General features: G+C 44.8%; 1 protein-coding gene across 1 annotated transcript; it reads right to left on the reverse strand.

Annotated features, from left to right (window-relative positions):
• Positions 1-2689: 2689 nt before the first annotated feature.
• Positions 2690-19461, reverse strand: KCTD2 (potassium channel tetramerization domain containing 2). The gene is made up of 6 exons (XM_048488160.1): positions 19011-19461; positions 16109-16217; positions 14888-14979; positions 12344-12439; positions 7108-7233; positions 2690-6329 (listed from the first exon to the last, which is right to left on the reverse strand). Exons 1-6 carry the CDS (start codon positions 19302-19304, stop codon positions 6300-6302), a joined length of 747 nt encoding a protein of 248 aa, XP_048344117.1. The 5' UTR covers positions 19305-19461; the 3' UTR covers positions 2690-6299.
• Between the last annotated feature and the right edge of the window lie 54 nt (positions 19462-19515).

Raw genomic sequence — 19515 nt, forward strand, 5'->3', positions numbered from 1 at the left:
GAGCAACTGTTGTCCATGATACTTATGAAATTACCTTCCACTGGGCATTTGCTGTGACAAGGAATGCATATCTGAGGGAAACATCACAATTTCCTATCACAGCACTTGCTCTGACAACACAGTGTCATGCAATCAAGGTGATGCCTGGAAAGAGAGTGTACAAACTCTGCGAGCAAATGAAAATAAAATCTTTTTTTAATGTGCAAAGATGGATAACACAGACAGGCCCTCCATTTCTCTATTTATGGCACCTCAAAGCAGAAATTGGATCCAACGTTCCTGTTTTGTTAGCAGTGGAACCATTCTTCAACTCAAGGAGCCTTCCGCTGGTACAATAGGACAGGTTGGTGAAATATTCTTTACATTGGAGGGCTCCACCATTTAAAGAAAAGTAAGTGTTGGGTCTAACCCAGAGTATTTTTCAGATAGCTGAGCCACTTAAAAAAACAAACAATTGGATTAACACTGTATGCTTCCAACGTCCTTTTGGAGTATGTGATGGTAACAATCTGTCTTGAGAAGCCCACTCCATGTTTCTGCATGAGTCTCTGTTAAGGGCATGGAAGGCAGTCAACTCAAACCAGTGGCTCAGGCAGAGAAAGCAACCTCCTTTTAGGGTGAAGAAGTCTTCTGCACCTACCCATTAGGTGTAACTGAATCATCATGCAGATAGCAGACTGGAGAGAAGCAAGACTGATATGGTAAATCACACAGTTATTGCAGACAGCCTCTTCTGTGGGTGATTACTAATGGCTTGTAGAAGCCCATGTAATTATTTCCAATTTATTTCTCACCTTGTTTAGCCCAAGAAAATGAGTGTGCCCCAGCACATTGTTTTGGAATTACTAGCATATAGAAACAGGTTAACTAATTGGTCAAATCAGTACAAAGGGGGCAAGGTTAGGTTACATTCCTTCAAGACTTAAATGTTATGAGTTTATGTCAACTGCAGAATATTAATCAGTACTACAAATTATTTCTACTCACTTGGTCATCGGAGGTATACAGTCACACGTTGTCCCCAGCAACACCGAAAAAATTCTGGCAAATCAGCAACCAGTGAGCATTCCCAGAAAGCCAAAACACCCTAGCTGATCCACCCATCTCTTGATCATTCTCACTCCACTGACAAGCTATGTTCTTCTTGCTCAAAGAGTCTTTCACCCTGTTTGAAGACTTTCAAGGAGGGTCTAGCTTTGCTAGGTGACATCACAGTTCAAACTGCAAGAGAGGTTAGGCACTTTGGTTGTGATGTCATTGCACAGATAAATACATTAAGCTCCACTCTGTAATGCATTTGGCTAAAGGTGGCAGGCTGTAGGCATCTCATACAAGTAATCTGGAAGTTTTGGCCAGTTGTTTAAAATATCCACTTAATGCATCCAGGTGATAATGAAAAAAAATATTGTCAACTGTAGGATTAAGTGGTCCTGAATACAGGAAATAGAATAAGATGTAATAATGTAAAATTAAAACTTAAGAGATCAATCAAAATAGCAGTAAATGTGATTTTCCAAATTTTGCTAAACAGATTAATACCTGTAATGCTTGAAGAATCTTAGAGCATCCTTAAACTCTCAGGAAACTTCAGCAAGAAATTGCTAAATGCATTCCTTGAGGCTTGGAGCTGGGATTCCTCTGTCATTATAGGTCTTTAAAATCACAGAATGTTCAGAGAATTAAAGCCTGCTTCCCACATTTCCAAGGTGCCAGTCCATTTTATGCTAAGTCTTTGCTTTTCAAAAACCTGTGATGCAAATATGCTTATGTTTTCGTAACTGGGTCGACAAAGGAAACCTTATAAACATTGTGTATTAGAAGTAGTATTATTCCTAGGAATAGAAGATTCACACATGATAGTATGTCAACATTCCCTCTTAGTTTCTGGTCTGTGCAAGTTACAGCCCAATTCAGATGGGAGGGAGAGATGGTGGCAGCTGGGGACAGCATGGGGGAGTTGCCACTGTGCTGCCTCCAATGGAGCTCCTGATGGGGCAGCAAGCATTGGGGAGGCCCCCCCCCCCCCCCGCTGCCTGGAAAAGCTCCATGGGAACAAATGACTTAACACTACTGTGGTGTAAGTCAGAGGACTGCACTGGAGCATTCCTGGATTAAGAGCCCAGTGGAAGCCAACGAGAATTGACTCCACCCCAGGAATGCTCTTTGCTTGCCCCAATGTGCCGGTGTGCTCCTGGATGCTGGCATAGCCTTCAAGTGGGAAGCCCTTCTGGGTTTGGACACCCAACAGCTCTGTGGCACACACTTGCTGGCGCATTTGCTCTCCCAACCAGTGTAGCTGCCCCTTACGTCGGCAGGTTGGGCAAACGCATCTGCGTAGCCCTGTGCTGTACCCACGGCCCATTCCACCCCCTCCATTTGGATTGGGCCATTAGGTTTGCAAACAGATATGTTTCTTCCTTTTTTTGCTGCTGCTTCTTCATTTGAGCAGTTTTTTTGGTCTGCTTCACAAGTCTGGTAAGACTTTTCATCAACAAAAGTTTGACTGCTAGAACCTGCTGCTTTATCTTTATTTGCATCTCAGTTAACTCTGAGAAAAGACTGAAAATACAAAGAAAAGCACCTGACACCATTCATTGCTGTGGAGAAACTACATGTGAAACAGGCACAAAGATCTCTTAACATAAGAACTGGAACCAGTAACAAAAAAAAAACAGATCAAACTCTCAAGTCATGTCAGAATCTTTATTGGAAAAAAAATCACAGCATCTCCATTATTATTCAAACACATTTAATAAACAAAGAGAAACAGTAGCAAAGGGCACTGACATGTGACAAACTGTACAAAACCTCTAGGTCTGCAGGCAAAACCTGAGGGTGAGGAGCCCACGGCCCAGCTGCAGGGGTCCGAGGAGCCACCCCCAGCCCTTTCGTGGGCAACCCCCTCCCCTCGGACCACTCAGTCACCCCTGAGAAAATTGATTAAAAATGTGCAGAAACAAAGACACTTTTATAAGAGGTTAGCTCCAACCTTGGTATAATGGGACAACTGACCACTGGGAAACTGGACCTGCTACTGATCCCCAGGGGCTAGCTAACGTTTTCAACAAAACCTTTCTAAGAGATGCAAAATCACCCAAATCCATATCTATCTTACCATTTGCTTCTCCCCTCCCTCCCCCCCACCCCCACCCTGACTGCCTTTCACAGGGAAAACACGACTTTTAATGATTTTCCAACTTTACAGCTTAGGAGAGAACATTTTGACGACTATAAAGGCAAATGGAAGGGAAAGCCCTGTTGCTATAAAAGGCAAAGGTGCAACTGGAGGAGAAAATGGAAGCCAGTTGAGACTAGCAGGACCTGAAAGTGACCTGCTGTAGCAGGGAAAGACGAGAATATCATGAGCGGATGACCTGGAACAGTGTCTTGCCGTAGCTGGATTTCAAGCCCTTATACTGGGAAAGCCAACAGCTTTTCCAATCTCTAATACTGTTTCTTGCTCCAACCAAATGGCGTGCCATTCCAGGGAGGGTTCCAACAAGTTTATTTACTTTAGTTGAAAGTGTTTAAGCAGGAAGGGTAAAGAGGAGGCAACTGTATTCCAGTGAAGAACTAAATCCACTATAAATCTCTCACTGGTTTTCAGTATTAGAGTGCAGTGGATAGGATAGGTCTGCCCCACTTATCAGATAGAAACACACAGGACTACAGGATGGTCACAGAGAAGGTCAGCTCCAACCTTAGTACAAGAAATCAATCTCCAGTCTTGCTGCCAGGACAACTGCAGCTCATCCCCCTTCTAGAGCTGTTCCCAATGGCACAGTGGTGTGGGCAAAAGACTGAGACTCCTTTTATTCAGACTGCTATCCTGCCATCAGCACTCTTTGAACAGGGCTTCTCCATGGACAATGTTTTTGGTGGCCACAAATTAAATAAAGCAATGAGGTATTTGTTTTGATCAACTAAAGCTACACAACAATGTCTCCTTCCAAGTACACCTAACACTGCTATGTGCACAGCAAGGTGGGGAATGAGTTGGGTTAGGCCACGTCAAAAACGGCAGCTACTCGTCACATTATCAGCCTGTTCCTTCTTCCAGTTAACACTTCCCCCCACTCCCCCCCGGGGAAAAAGGAGAGATAATGAGAATACACACGAATGTCATACATCTGTGGTTCTTGTACGGTCTAACAGTATGCACACATCTGGTTATTTCTCAGTTGTGGACGTACACCGACAACGGCTGATACTCAGATTTATATACACATCACAGTGTTAAGTTAGATCCAGCCAAGACATACAGTCTAATTGAGCCAATACTAACACATCATAAACGGGAAGGTCAGGGCAGGATAGGAACGTTTGTTTAATCCAACACAGTATGGAGCCAGATGAGTTTCAGCAGCCTGTCGCTGACACAGAGTCTCAAGACCTTTGGCACAGTCTATGGTTACAGAGACTAAATCAGTCATTGTTAATCAAACCCTAACCCTCCAAAACATAAATGGAGGGGTAATGGCAAAAGTGGTGGGGAAGCTCACTGATATATGCACAGGAAAACTGAAGAGCAGGGGACGGAGTGGGGCAGGGAGGACTGGGTGCCACACCTAGCCTCTTTGGCTGCATCCATGAGGAGATCCTTCCATGCCCTTTAGCAGCACTCCTGTCCCTGCCCTCCCCACTCCTCCCCTCAAGGAACAAGTAGAATGGGAAGCCTTGTGACCCTACACCATAAAACATTAAGGAGACAAGGTGCCCGGAATCCCTTGGTGGGAAATTCCAAGCACCCCAATTAGAATATTGGGCCTTCTGATCACAGGCTAATATGGGAGGTTCCATTATTGCCTGGGGGAGACCAAAGCATTATTTTGTTTTAATCTGAAACTTTGGTTTAGTATGTTTGGGGTTTAAGTCAGAGGCCCAAAGCCAAGATGACTAGCAAGGAACAAAGACAGGATGTGAGAGGGAAGTATCATGCAGCATACGCTTAAGGGATTCAATTTACCAACAACTAGAAGGGGACCTTTCACTGATTAGGGATGGCACAAATTCACTGACAAGATCAGCGAGTCCCTTTTGGCTAAGATTAGAATTCAAGAGAGGCACGACATTTTCACGTCCATTCAAGGCATTCCAAAGGAAAAGAAAAGTTCACAGAAAAGTTAACACACCACTGGACACTGAACATCACAACAGTTTGGCAACTTTCAACACCACCCCTCCCCTCCCCCCGCCCAAATCTGTGCAATGCCCTTTAGTTATTTTGGGTAAGATGACATAATAAAGGAAGCAGGGAACTGCAGGTGTAGAACCACCAAGTGTAAATATGGGACCCTCCATCCCCCAGGTGTATTGGATAAGAACGGTTACAGCCTACCAAATTAACTATAGTACAAAAGAAAAGTTGCTTTTATGCAGGACAGCAAGAGAACAAGGCGGTCACTTCATGCTGTTGGAGACAAGACAAGGCAAAGCTGAACTTGGCAGGAACAAATCTGCCAGATAAAAGAGTCATTTTAAATTAAACCAAGGGACTATATTCAAGGCTCTGGCAGGCAGGACAAATGGGACATACTCTCCATTGCTGTTATTCTTAGACACTGAGAGAATAAAAGATGACACAACTGAATCTGAAGATTGGGGGCAGGTGATCACACATTTGTAAAGATGAGTGACAACCAAACTACATTGTAAGGAATGCCTGGCGTTCCTATTTTAGTGTTATCAGAAGAAAAATCTTCAGCCAAGGCCCCATGGTAGATATAATCCCCCATTAGATGTCCTAACAAGTATGAGAGTCAGTAACCGATATAAAACATGAACAAAAGTTGAGGAGACACCCCCCCCCAAAAAAACAAATACTAAGGAAAGTTTTCCTTTTAGACACCCCCAAATCTATTTTCATTACATTTGGGTGAATCTAACTGGGAGAAATTTCCTAGCTTCGGTATAAGAAATGGCACTTTTCAACCAATGCTCTCTATTGTTAACTACAGACTAATGATGCATGGACACTTTTTCACAATAAAATAGAAATAAAACCACCTATTGTTAGGGGGGGGGGGAATTATATCAATGCCGAGGAGAAAAAGGCAAAACAGAAAGGGGGCTACCAGGCTAGAAGAGCCTCTTTTTCCCCCATTTTGCTTTCTGCAACAGGGGTGACACAAGCTTTTGGATTTTACCAGGATTAATTCTCCACTGGCGGGACAGGCTCAGCTTTGCTTTGTGTTATTTTGATTATTGTACATAAGCAAGGTTGGACTGCAGGAGAAATGCTCTGCCCAGCTAGATCGCCCTTTTGACCTCTGGGAGTTCTAAAGCATTGGATGCTCAGTTCACATCCGGGATCCTCGCTCCTGAAGAATCTGAGAAAAGAGAAGCGCCAACAGAACAACAGTTAGCGTGGATTTAACTTCTGCTGCGCTTTCTTGCAGTAAGGAAAAAAAGGAATAGGAAAATAAGATCCTTTCCCAAAATTCACCCTTAAATACCAATATAAAGTGTAGCAACGAAGACAACAAATTAATGGTCTGCGTAAACATGAACATGCTCACTGCTGATACTTATAGAAGGGGGGGGGGTAAGCAGGACAGGAGGGGCTGTGGTCCAGAAAGAGAGCACCTGCTTGATATGCAGAAGGTCCCAGGCTCACACCCCAGTGTCTCCCACTAAAAGAATAGAGTGATGTGAAAGACCCCCACCTGAGACTCTGGAGAACTGCCACAAGTCTGAATAGACAATACTGACATTGAGGGACTAATGAACTGATTCACTATAAAGCAGCTTCATGTGTTCAGTTTAAAAAACTGAAGCCCTCAACTTTTACTCTCAGAAAATCGAAGCAGGAAGAGAAGTTTTCTTCTCTTAATGCCAGTCTGAGGAGTACACTGAGTACTCAGGACGGCTGATTGATGTACTAGGAAATATCAGCCTCCACCACTCTGCATTCCTGTCTCTTTTCCTTCAGGTTCGTTAGCAGGCTCAGTGCAATTCTGGGATAATGGACACTCTTTGCAACGTCCTACAATACAGAGATGTGCAGGATTTGCACTCTTCATAGTATTCAAAGCTGTTACTTCACTCTAGGTGTAAAGATAAATGATTACGCTTCTTAGAAAGTCCATTCCCAAAAGGGTTCCTCACCTTTGCCTTCTCACTAGGTTCTATGACGATGCCATTGGTAGAGTTATTGAGCTCTCGGGATACAACACAGAGAAATTCTGCTTGGTCCTCATTTCCATAGTTGTAGGAAGATCCAATACTGATCAGCTGATGACAAGGAAAGCAGCACAGATAATGTATGCGTTAAAAGAGTGTATGCAAGGAACAGCCAGTAAAATCAACTAATATTTCACCTAGCATAGGCCGTTTCAAGAAGATGCCCATTAATCGACGGCCTGGGGGCGCTTTAAAAAATTTGCCTTCCAGGTCATTGCTCAAGACAGGCGCTGCTGCTGCAACGCGAGCAGCGTGACCTGACTCCGCCTTCTTCCTTCCAGGGCGGCCTTGTCCGCTTCTGCGGCAAAACAACAACCCTTTTAAAGCGGTTGTTGTTGGGGAGGAAGCGCTTTCCCCGGGCGGCGCGCTGCGAACCGGAAGCCGTACTGGGAAGCAGCTACTTGACCACGGAATACCTAAAGCAAAGCGTACTCGTTGGCGCCGAGTTCCCGCTATCAATACCGTCCTCCCACTTCCAGGGGTCGGAGGGCAGCGTATGGGCCACTTCCAGCAGGCGACCTTTTACGACGCAGGACATTGTGAAAGTGGGGGCTTAGAAAGGAGAAGAGTATGCTGTCTACGCGGAGCCGCCTTCGTCGTGGCCTGTCGGCAAAATTAGTCTGCTTATCTCGCTCAAGATGCTTTACGCGACCGGAAAGCCTACTTCATCGCTTCGCTGTAGAACTTCTTGGCGGGCGCAATAATGGCTTACCGAGGCCGTATGAAACGCCATAGGTACCATTTCTCCAACAGAAGTCAGCTCCAAACACCACAGGAAGAAGCATCCGACAGCATGCAGTCATGAAAAGCACGATGCCCTTCTGCCTTCCAAGTTTTCAGACAGCTTAAGGGAATATCCAAATTTTTGTTTCTTAAGTCCTTAGGTGGATTTTGCGTGGGCCAAAAACAGCAGTGTGAAAATGGCATAAAAGGGTTTAAAACCATTTAACACTGTTTTCACACCGCTGTTTTTGGCCCATGTGGAATCCCCCCTAGAAATGATGTGATTCTCTGAAACTATCAGGTTTTGGGGTATATTTTCCCAGAGTGTATCATTGAGCACCAGCTATAGTGGGAGCGGTGACTGCCTTTAACACCCACTTTGTGTAAGCCACAGTGAGCAAGCATTCAGAAGTTAGGTCATGCAGGGAACAGGATGCTGGACTAAATGGGTTTCTCTGATACGTTACTTTGATGGACAAATGAATTTTCTTTTGTATTTTCAATCAACTTTATGTATACACCACCATTCTTCCCCAATGGAACCCTAAAGCAGCTTATACTGTTATCCAAAGAACATGTGATTGGGCCAAGATCAGTCAGCAAACTTTTATGGCAGAATGAGCATTTGAACTATGGTCTTCCAGGGTCTTATTCTGACTCAAACCACTATGCAATGCTGGCTCTGTATTAGGGAATGTCACAGGTCTACCTGTTATCTTGAACTGGAATTCAGATTGGGTGCTTTTAGGATTACAGTGTACTGATCAGAGATGCTAGTATAAACGACCTTGTGCAATGGAAATCATCAAGAAATGTATGATCCAAAATACCAAAGGCGCTGCATATAAATACTGTAATGGCAATTGTGCAATGTATTAAATTAATCCATATGCCAGACAAATATTCCCACTAAATGTGCTAGACTATTTACAATATTTTCCAATATTTTCTAATTACAATAAATTACATATATACATTTTAATTCATTTAACAATTCATTCAAAACCCATAGGTCGTGTATTTCCTTTTTAGCCACTTCAACACTGCGATGAATCTTTTATCAGTACACCTGAATTATCAAGACTACCACAGTTATATCATTTTGGAAAAATGGATCATGGAAGTTTTTAGAGAACAAAACCCAGTAAAGCAGCATCTCTTAAACTGGGGCCCAGAGACCTAAGGGTCTACATTACAATCCCTCCAAAATCCACCTGGTTAATATGAAAATAGACTCCTCATTTTCTATAAAGGGTTGCAGAAATTCTCTGGGTCAGGAGATGGAATCAGGTTCCTCTTCTTTCAAGGCTAGAGGGTCATAAAGTCACCACCATTTGTGGTAACAGATCTTCCAGATCTCCTCAGAGCATCAGTCAGAAAATGTGTTGACTGCCCAAATCCAACAACAGCTTTGATCTAGAATGCAATTTGCCTGAGAGATGCCAAGGATGTACAGTTCTAATAAATTTCTAATACAGTACTAATAATTGCAACATAAAAACGAATCGCCAATTACTGATGGCATAAAAATCAAACTCTCATGGAACAGAGCATTTCAGTTTACAAACACAGACTACACTGCATCTACAGAAAACAGCAGTCAATGGCAGCTTCCAACAACACCAGAAATGTAGGTTTTGTGTGACACTGGCCTTTTATTTCTATGAGCAGAAAAAAATATTTTCTCACCCTCTTCCTTTCCTCATCCTACCACCCTCTAGAGCTGGAAGTCTCAGCCAACAAAGAAAGTTCTCACTTTCGTAGGGGCATGATGGATTAAAACTTGGGTCAGGGATTTTTGAGCTGTACCCTTATAGAATCAACTGAGACTTTACCTTATAGGCCCGTGGTGGCGAACCTTTGGCACTCCAGATGTTATGGACTACAATTCCCATCAGCCCCTGCCAGCATGGCCAATGGGCCATGCTGGCAAGGGCTGATGGGAACTGTAGTCCATAACATCTGGAGTGCCAAAGGTTCGCCACCACTGTGGGCTATGTATATAGACCATACAAATGTTTAAAGTTGCTTTTCAAGTGTATCTGATCTGGTTTTCATTGTATTATTTGGAGGACACAAGGTCTTCACGGTGCACCGAGGCTTGCCACCATCTTTCAAAGGGTGTTGCACAGCACACAGCAGGCACATCACAGGGAGGAATGGAGATTCCACAGGCTGCTAAATGTTGAGACCTGCTTCTCTTAAGCTTATGAACAACCTGAGCATAAGGATTAGTTCAATGATTTCATTCAGTGAACACATTCATGTGAAATAGACTTTACTGTGTTCTGCGCCCTCTCGTGAAGTGCATCAGGGCAGGTGGGTAATTCTGAAGCAGTGAGTACACTGGCTTGATTTCTGCTATCCAGAGTGGCCAGGCAGCATTTGCGCAGGTTTCTTCCCAGACACAGATTTCCAGAATCAATGCTGGAAACTCACCCTATGTGGGTGGCTGACCTGAGCTGAACAATACCCCGGGGGGGGGCGGGGGGGGGGCGGTTACTTACTTTTCCTGAAGAAAGCATTTGCAAATGAGTTCTACAATTTCCTAACCAGGGAGTGTGGGAAGTTGTCATCTGGTCATACCCTAATAGTGGCAAATGTCTTGGAGAAAAGTCTCAGAGTTCTACAGAGTCCCCTAATGGTGACTAAATGTAATAACAAATACCAATTTGGGAAAAAATTGAGAATTCCAGTTCATTCAGAGAAAACCTGTTGGCCATGCTGCACAAAACTAAGTCTCAATCCAAAGCCACTTATCTGAGAATAACAGAACGTGTTAGCGAAAGGGAATTCTGTAAAAGCCTCCCACAGGGATGAGACTGGGCTCACTCCAGAGATCCTCAGCAAGTAGCATGCCCACTGCTGAACGTAAAACCACCATCACTGAACAGATGGCGAGCTTCACAGAGGTGATTAGCTGATATGGCTGGGGGGCAGGGACGGGCGGGGGAGATGAAAACGCAGGAAGCAGAGCCTGGAATCAGGCTTCTCTAACAGAGAACATTGTTGTACGTTCAGAAATCGTATCTCTCCTTACATTAGAAGAATGGCCACAACAGCAGATTAAGTATAGTACTTGTAATATTTGCAAAGGTTGCAGTGAAAATATACACCAATATTCATGCTTTACTAGTTTGGCATTTCCCTTCAGGCGGCGGATCCTTCCCTCCTACCCTAATCTGGGGGTTGGTCGCCCCAGACGGTGACTCTTCCAACTGGCCCGAGGAGCCAAGAAACAACCGCGCCCACAGGGCGCCTGGTGTACACGGCAGCTCTTGCCCACCCCACCCTTCTCCTAGCAGGTCTCTCTGCCCTCCTTCCCCTGGCTGACCTGAGAGTTTGCACTCTCTCTCCCTCTCTCTCCCTTGCTGCTTCAAGGGAGAGGAGTTTCTAGGGGTTTGCCTCTCCCCTGTAGCCTCACAGGGAGAGGAGGTTTCCAGCCTGTGTGAAAGGTTCCCACCCTGTTACTTCACAGAGTTGGGACCAGCCTAAACAGTGCTCTAGGTTCTGGCAGCGGTTCTTGGCTACAGGGTCCTCTTCCCTCCTTTCTACTTCCTACCACTGAGCTGTCCCTTTCCCTAGCCTTTTCACACCACCACCCACATTCCCTGCTGCTGCGGCAGCTCCTGTCTCTCCCTTTCCCACTTCCTTATATCCCTTCTGCCCTCTCATTTCTCTCCCTCATCCCAGCTGCTTCCCCAGCCCATCTCCCAAATCTGCCTCAGCTGTGGGTGGGCGAGCCAAGCTGCTTCTCCAGCCCATCTCCCACATCCGCCCCAGCTGTGGGCGGGCAGGTCCTGCAGGGCCTAAAACTCCTCTCTCCCTTGCCTTCCTCTTTGAACAAGGCCTCTAAGGCCTCCACAGCTGCTGCAAGAGACTCCTCTGCAGCCTTACCTGCCCTGCAGTGCCGGCCCGCATGTGACCCAGTGGGGCGAGTCCGGGCGCCACGGCAATCTCTGCGGCTGAGCTCGGATAACTAGGCTGCTGTCATTCTTCTTTCCCTGCTCATCAAGGGCATATACTGAGACTGTGGCAGGGCCAGGTGGCAGTGGCACATCAAAGTCGGACTTTGGGGGCTGGCTAGAGCCAGCTGTTGTGCCATTCTTGCCCTCATGCTGAGGGCCAAGTTGGCATCAGCATGCACATGCCATTCATGCCTCCATCCTGCCCTTGCCAAGGCCAGACAGCTGACCAGAGATGGGTTTCTTCAAAATAGGCAATCTCCTAGTGCCTGTTGCTGCGGCTGCTGCCCTTCCACCCTCAGCCAGGGTTTCAGAAAGCACCTGATTTACCAGCCTTCCCTTGCTTGCGGCCTCTAATCTCTAGCTATGTCGTGTTGGGCCCAAGTCCTAATATAAGGCCAGAGAACTGGGGGCAATCCCACACAAATGGCCCCCTTGTTTTGGAGAAGAAAATATTCATTAGCGCTGGATACCTGTTCAAATTTCCAGCCATCAGACATAGTAGACACCATCTGGGTGAGCTCTTCCTCTTGACACTGCAGGACTCTATACACATGCTTGACAGGTCCCTGAAACACAAGAGGCAAAACAGCACACAAGTCATAACCTTGTAGCTAAGTACTTAAAGTTCCAAATGGTTGTTTTAAAATGAAATGCAGCTATGATTTTGCATCATCAAAATAAACAGCAACATACTGTATTAAAGCTTGTGCATATTTAAAAATGCAAAGGTGTCACAGGTACAACCACAAAGGATTAAAAGTTCCATGGGGAAACCTGGAGAACCAGTCCACCATTCTCTCCTGCATTCCTAACTGGTTATACTCTCCAAAAGCCAGCAACATGGAATTTCTGATCACAGCACAAATCCCATTTTTCCCTTCTGAACATGGGCACAGCCAGAGAGAGTGGCATGTTTAGGTGCCTTAAAATAACACAACTGAGCATAAACTTCATTTAGAATTCATGCTTACATGAATTTCTCTTGGTTGCACATGGCTACATACCTCTTGCCACCAGAGTTACCGTCTTACCGTTCCTTCCTCTTGAAAGAAAATATACCTTAAATTCTCAATATATTATTAGAAAGCTTGAAAACTAAACATTCACAAAGGTACATATTTTATTCCTGCAGTATGACTCCAGTCTTCTAACTCTGTAGCAACACTGGAGATTTTGGACACGGTATCATTAAAAAGGAGCTGTGGCACAGAGAGGTAAGCTGCAGTACTGCAGGCAAAATTCCGCTTACAACCTGAGTTCAATCCTGACAGAAGTCGGTTTCAAGTAGCTGGATCTAAGTTAGCTCAGTCTTCCATCTTTCCAAGGTCAGTAAAATGACTACTCACCATGCTGGGGGTGAAGTATAGACAACTAAGGAAGGCAATGCCAAATCACCCCACAAACAAAGTCTGCCCAGTAAATGTTGCAATGTGGCAACATTTGTGACCCTATAGGGTAGTAATGACCCAGTGCTTGCACAGGGAACTATCTTTATCTTGCAAATCTGAATTCTGAATCAGATTCCAAAAATCCACTCACTTGCTAACAGCCAGTTCTCCTCCCCACCCTGGTGAGTGTCTCTCCCAGCACCCCTACAAAGATCCTTTCGCTACACAGAGCGTTTTATGAACTGCTGAGTTCTTGGTGGAAGACAACCTGCAGGGAGAGAAAATGTTCCTCCCCCTTCTTAAGAACATGAAAAGATCCCTGCTGGATGAGACTAGTGGTCCATCTAGTCCAGGGGTCCCCAAACTTTTTAAACAGGGGGCCAGTTCACTGTCCCTCAGACTGTTGGAGGGCCGGACTAAAAAAAACTATGAACAAATTCCTATGCACAAATGATTGTAAAATGTTTGATTTCACCTTTCAGCCTTTCTGTCATGGTCTGTTTTTAGAACAGTGACCAAAGTATGTCAAGTACAGAGTGGGTTCCAAATATTATTGGGGAGGCTGTGGAATACCTTCCCCTGTAAAAAAAAAAAAACAGAACTTTCCCAATGAAGCATTCCATCTAACCCAGGATCAGGTATCTTCCTCCCTAGCAGCGAGCGATTCGCCAGCCTGGCTGATGCCAATGGGAGAGGTGGAACAGAAAGCCTGAGAGCAACACATGGAGTAGCCGAGAGGGAAGGGCGGAGAAGGCGTTGCCACATGTAAGGTTTCCAACTCTGGGTCAGAAAATTCATGGAGATTTGGGGGTGCCATCATGTAACTGCAATCAACAGCCGTTGGGGCCGGGTTCCTCTCTCCCTTGAGCCACTGCACAATAATACGAATACCGGAGCCATGTACGCCTGTCGCCATACCTGGCGGGCCGGATAAATGCCTTCAGGGGGCCACATTTGGCCCCCGGGCCGTAGTTTGGGGACCCCTGATCTAGTCCAATAACCTGTTTCAGAAACCAGCAACCAGTTATTCTGGAGGACGAAAAAAATAGGGCACAAGGGCCGAGCCCTTCCCCTGAAAATGCCTGGTATTTTTGTAGTCCGTAGATAAATTATGGATGCTGTTTAATCTATGTACACTGCATTTACTTGGTTTTAGTTATTATTTTAATGTTATAGAGCTATATTTATTATATATTTGTAATTTTGTTTTTGCTCTTCCTGTACGTTGTGTTTTCCTCTATGTTGTACAGCGCCCAGAGCCCTCCGGGGGTGGGAGGTTTATAAAACGAATAAATAATAATAATTTTTTAAAAATTAGCAGAGTGAAGAAACAATATTCTCTCTTCTCAGTGGACCTTCCCAGGAGGTGCTCACAATTCCTGGAAAGGCCCACTGCAAAAGAAGAGGAAACCATCCCCCTTCCCTTCACAGAGACCTTACAATGCAATCCTATTCAGTTACTCCTGTTTGAGATAAATTATTTCAAACAACACCGTGGACTTCTGTAGAAGGTCCTCATCTGTTCATCCAAATGAACATGCCTCAGGACCCAGGAAAGTAAGGGTTTAGTGGCAAGACATTATGGTTATTAACTTCCCCCTTCTACTGTCTTTTAGCATGCATTACTTGAGAAGTTCTGCTTTCATTGTCTCGTATTCGCTCCTTCACAAGTCGTACTAGAGATGCAATGTTGTAAAATTCAGCTTCCTCCAGAACACCTAGGAATGAGAATAAAACGAGCTGTTATGGAATTATTCCAATCTTCAGAAAGAGGACAGAAAACCAACTCCTAAAATCTCCCACACTCTTGATGTTTTCCTATATTCAGATGTATCAAATCTGCAGACCAACTAAGCTGTGGAAATCTCATTTTGTTAGGAACAAATAATGAAGCAAAAGAACACAGTAACAGTACTGAAACCAGGACTGGTCCCTGGCCTTTCGCAACTTGGGGCAGAGAGTGACCAGAGGCTCCCTCCCCTCCCATATCTACCACTAGGTCTTCCTCCTTGTGGTTCTCTTCCTGCCCACCCACCTGAATGATCACCAGACCTGTGCTTCCTCACCTGCTTGCAAACTCACTCACTATCTGCTCTTTTACTGATGATGTGGGACAGAGGTGCAGATGAAAGAGCTGCTACCATGGCTACCAGAACTGCTGTCACCACTGTGCACCACCTGCATGCCCTTCCCTGGGGGCACTGGGCTGCATATTCACCCAGGAGTACCAAGCACTCACTGGAGGAGTGCTTGTGAATGGAGGGGGAAGGGTGCATGGGTAAGTGGCAGAGAAACAACTTGGGCAGGAAATTTACTGGCTGGGTGCCCTGGCAGAGGTCCTCAGAGTATGCTGACACTGCCCCTGCTAGAAACACCTGAAGACATTTCTATTCACAATTTAATATATTCTCACCACAGAAAACCAGAACAATAGACTAGGACTCTAGCAGAGAAGTATCCCCCCTTCTGAAGATTTTCCCAGGAAGTTTGCTTTCTCAGACCCTTCTCTAATAGAAAACAAAATCAAATATAAAAAAGTCACCAATTGTTGATAGAATGCCTTGGACTAAATCAAAATGTGCCACAGAAATAAATACAAGCTGCTACAAACAACAAAACTGGTTTTGTACTAATCCTCGGTGGATCTCGTTATGATAAACCACACATTCTGATAATAGAATATGCGGACTGTGGCCTCACTCCAGCGTGAAGATGGAGACACTAAACTCTGGTGAAATTTGTGTACTTAAACACAATGAATTCTGGCCTACTTCCATCCAAGTCCCTTTGATTATTCATATGCGTAACATAGCAAGAATATCAAGCACAACAATCCTTCCTGCTTACCTTCTTCTGCTAGCTCCTTATTTATTATGAGTTTTCCATGTCGGAGGTAGTTCAGGATCGGACCAAAATACGTGGGATCCCTATCAATGAGATATGCTCCCGTCTCATCCTGTCAAGGATACATCAGCGTCAGATTCTGATGCCACAATGGACAATTCAATGTAACTAGGATATTTGGCTGTGGGACAAATGGGAATTTGGTTTCCTTCTATAACTCTGTATTCTTTTCAATAAATCAAGTGGGTTCTTTTTGAATGAATGAAATCTATCCTGAATCACCCAGCCAAATGGAATGGAGTCCTTAAGTCACAACAATTTCTAGACTAGCCATTTTGACCAGCCCGCTTCTTAAATAAAACTTGGGTCAACTCATTGCAGAAGTATTTAAGACAGTAACTTAAACTTTTATTAACTGAGACTTAGGATCAATACTAATTGTCATGAAAGTTGTTAGTGAAATTCAATTCAGAATTGTTTTTAATCAGTTATTACTCATAGTAAACAATAACATCCAAATGCATATTAGTGAAACAATGGATTACCAGTTTCTGGCCTTTATTTGGAAGGCAGGAATACCCCATTTTAAGGATTTTAAGCAAATTAGAGACAGACTGGAAATTTTGCTGTGGTTAGAGTGTGAGATTTCTAATGGAATCAGGGAAATGGAATGGATGTGCATGTGTGTTCCTAAGCTCCTGCAAGCAATCCTGCTTTTAGAATCAGATGACACACTGGTGCAGTTTTAAAAAGTAGGCCACTGCCTTCATAAAGGCATTCTGCTTAATTACTTAATCTTATTCTTACGCTTGAAATAAACTGATGATGTCTGATTAGAGGCAACATCTTAAAACTCGTGATACTTCAGAGGACACAACTGTAAATCCTCTGGCATGTAAGACACGAAAGTCCTTGGGAGGCGGTGCAGCAGTGGTTCCATCAACAGTTGCCAGGGGCTTGTGGATTGGACTGCTCATTTCTGTATGACTTACTTTCTCTAGAACATATGTTGCCTTTTTTCCCTGAGCTAAGCATGTCCACAGTTTTTCAATTAAAATTCCACTGTATAGGATCATATAATTGCAGTCACATTTCACAGTATTTCAAAATTATCACTCACGACACTCCTAAAGAAGTTATCCAATTTAGACAGATTTTATTCTGGGACATCGTTTTAAGTTTTTAAAACAGCACACAAGCTGCCTCAGAATATAGCTTCTGAGTTTTCTTATGGGTTTCCACATTACTCCAAGATTGGTATCTTCATCACTGACCACAGTTGTGACAAAGTTAGACCTGGCATGCAGAATTTGGTATTAGGTTTGGTGTGCTAACTTTGATAGCACATAACACTGCTTGTGCCCCAAAGACCGGGTTCATATTCTGGTACATTTTTCAGTCCTCTTTGCGCCCATTCTTAAGCAGACGTGAATTTAATATTTTTGCATAAGAGAGAGCAGGCAATTGTGGCAAAACATAATTGGATATTTTTGGTCAATATTTTCACTAGAAAGGTATGAATTATCATATTATAGTAAATGTCATGATTATAATTACTGGCTCACAGTGATGTGAAAGTGGTTAACTGACTTGGAGGAAAAGAGAATACTGATCTGATGCCAAAAAGGTTGTGAGTGGGTACTACTAATGCTATTTTCAAGGAAGAACTGTGCTTTGCCTGTTATGTGGTATGGATACAACAATCCTGTGAATTTTCAAAAAGGAGGCATGCATTTGCATGCAACAAGATGCGTAGTTATGTGTAGACACACACAACTGATTAACTTAAAAAATGAAACAAAACATAATTGGACTTTGCAGAACTCTACTTTTTTTTGTAGAATGAGCTGTGGTAGTTGGGAGAGTTCTTTGCTCGTTATGTTAGTTTAATATTAATAGCTAACATTCTCCTCTGGTTAGAAAACTGTAGTACATTAATTCCAACAAGAAATTTAATAAACTGTCTAAAAATACTAAAAAATGAGATAGACAACTGCAAATTTTCTTTTGGGTTTTTGGACACATAATCAAGCTCATGCTCATTTAAACATGTTTACACAATTCCCCAGATAGCTGAATATCTGCATGCTAAGTTACTGGAAATATTTTAATAGTATGATTTCGTGTGAATCCAAATAACTATTATTTTACCTCACCTACCAGGTGGTCAACTACACACCACTTCTTAAGCAGGCTCTGAGTACAATGCATTTCACATCAAATGTGTGGGACACAGAAGAACTATTGGTAAAGGTACACACAGCACTTTCACATATGACTCCAGTGTAAGCTACTGAAAGTTTACACAGGCCTACATTTCAGCAGCCTGTTGTGTATGTATGAAGCTCCTCCTGCCCATTTCCTTTTGCTACAACGGAGGCTCCTACCACAGCCTCAGGTAGCTAGAGAGCTGTATAGAGCTTGTTCTGGCGGGTTTTCCGGGCTGTGTGGCCGTGGTCTGGTGGATTTTGTTCGTAACATTTCACCTGCATCTGTGGCTGGCATCTTCAGAGGTGTATCACAGAGAAACTGTGCGAAACAGACTTTTCTCTGTGATACACCTCTGAAGATGCCAGCCACAGATGCAGGCAAAACGTTAGGAACAAAATCCACCAGACCACGGCCACACAGCCCAGAAAACCCACCAGAACCAATTGAATCTGGCCATGAAAGCTTTCGACAATACATTGTATAGCTTGCTTGATCTCGCCTTACGTAAACAGATCTACTCCATTACAGCAGCAGAGGCCCTAATACATTCCAACGGACATTTGGCCTCACCCTCTTCGGTCTGTCTCCATCAGGAGGCAAAGAAGGAGGAGGGAGCGGAGACGCGTCACGCTTTCATGCCGCGAGTAGGGAGAACGAGGCGGCTGTGCAGGGCAGGCGCTTCGCCACCGCTCACCTTGTCAGAGCCTAGTTCGGGCCCCTCCTGGCAGCAGAGGCGGCAAAGGAAAGACTTGGGCTCGCGGCAGAGCGTCTGGCGGGTGCTGACGAAGTAGGTACCTCCCACGTTGAGCCGGACCCACTTCGAGCCTCCGCCGCCTCCCGGCACGGCTTTCTCGGCCGCCGACGGCTCCGGGCTGCGCGGCGGGCAAGTGGGAGCCCCGGCCGGGCGAGGACTGGGCGGCCCGGTCAGAGGTAGCGGGCTAGGAGTGCGGCCCCGCGGCGGCCCCTCCCCGGCCGCCAGCTCCGCCATCCTCGACTACGGGCTCTCCCTGGGCGTCAGACAGGCAGGCCCCAACCGCTCTCGCTCAACGGCCGGGATGGAGAGACGGGAGGTGCACTCGACAGGGCTCGACAGCCATCTCCCTGGCCCCCGCTGACAGGGGAGAGCCGGACTTCCGGGATGAAAAACCACTTCCGGGTCGCCGACCGTTTTCCTAGACAAAGTTCCGATCTTTCTTTCC

Source organism: Sphaerodactylus townsendi, linkage group LG03, assembly GCF_021028975.2.
Source record: "Sphaerodactylus townsendi isolate TG3544 linkage group LG03, MPM_Stown_v2.3, whole genome shotgun sequence".
NCBI lineage: Eukaryota > Metazoa > Chordata > Lepidosauria > Squamata > Sphaerodactylidae > Sphaerodactylus > Sphaerodactylus townsendi.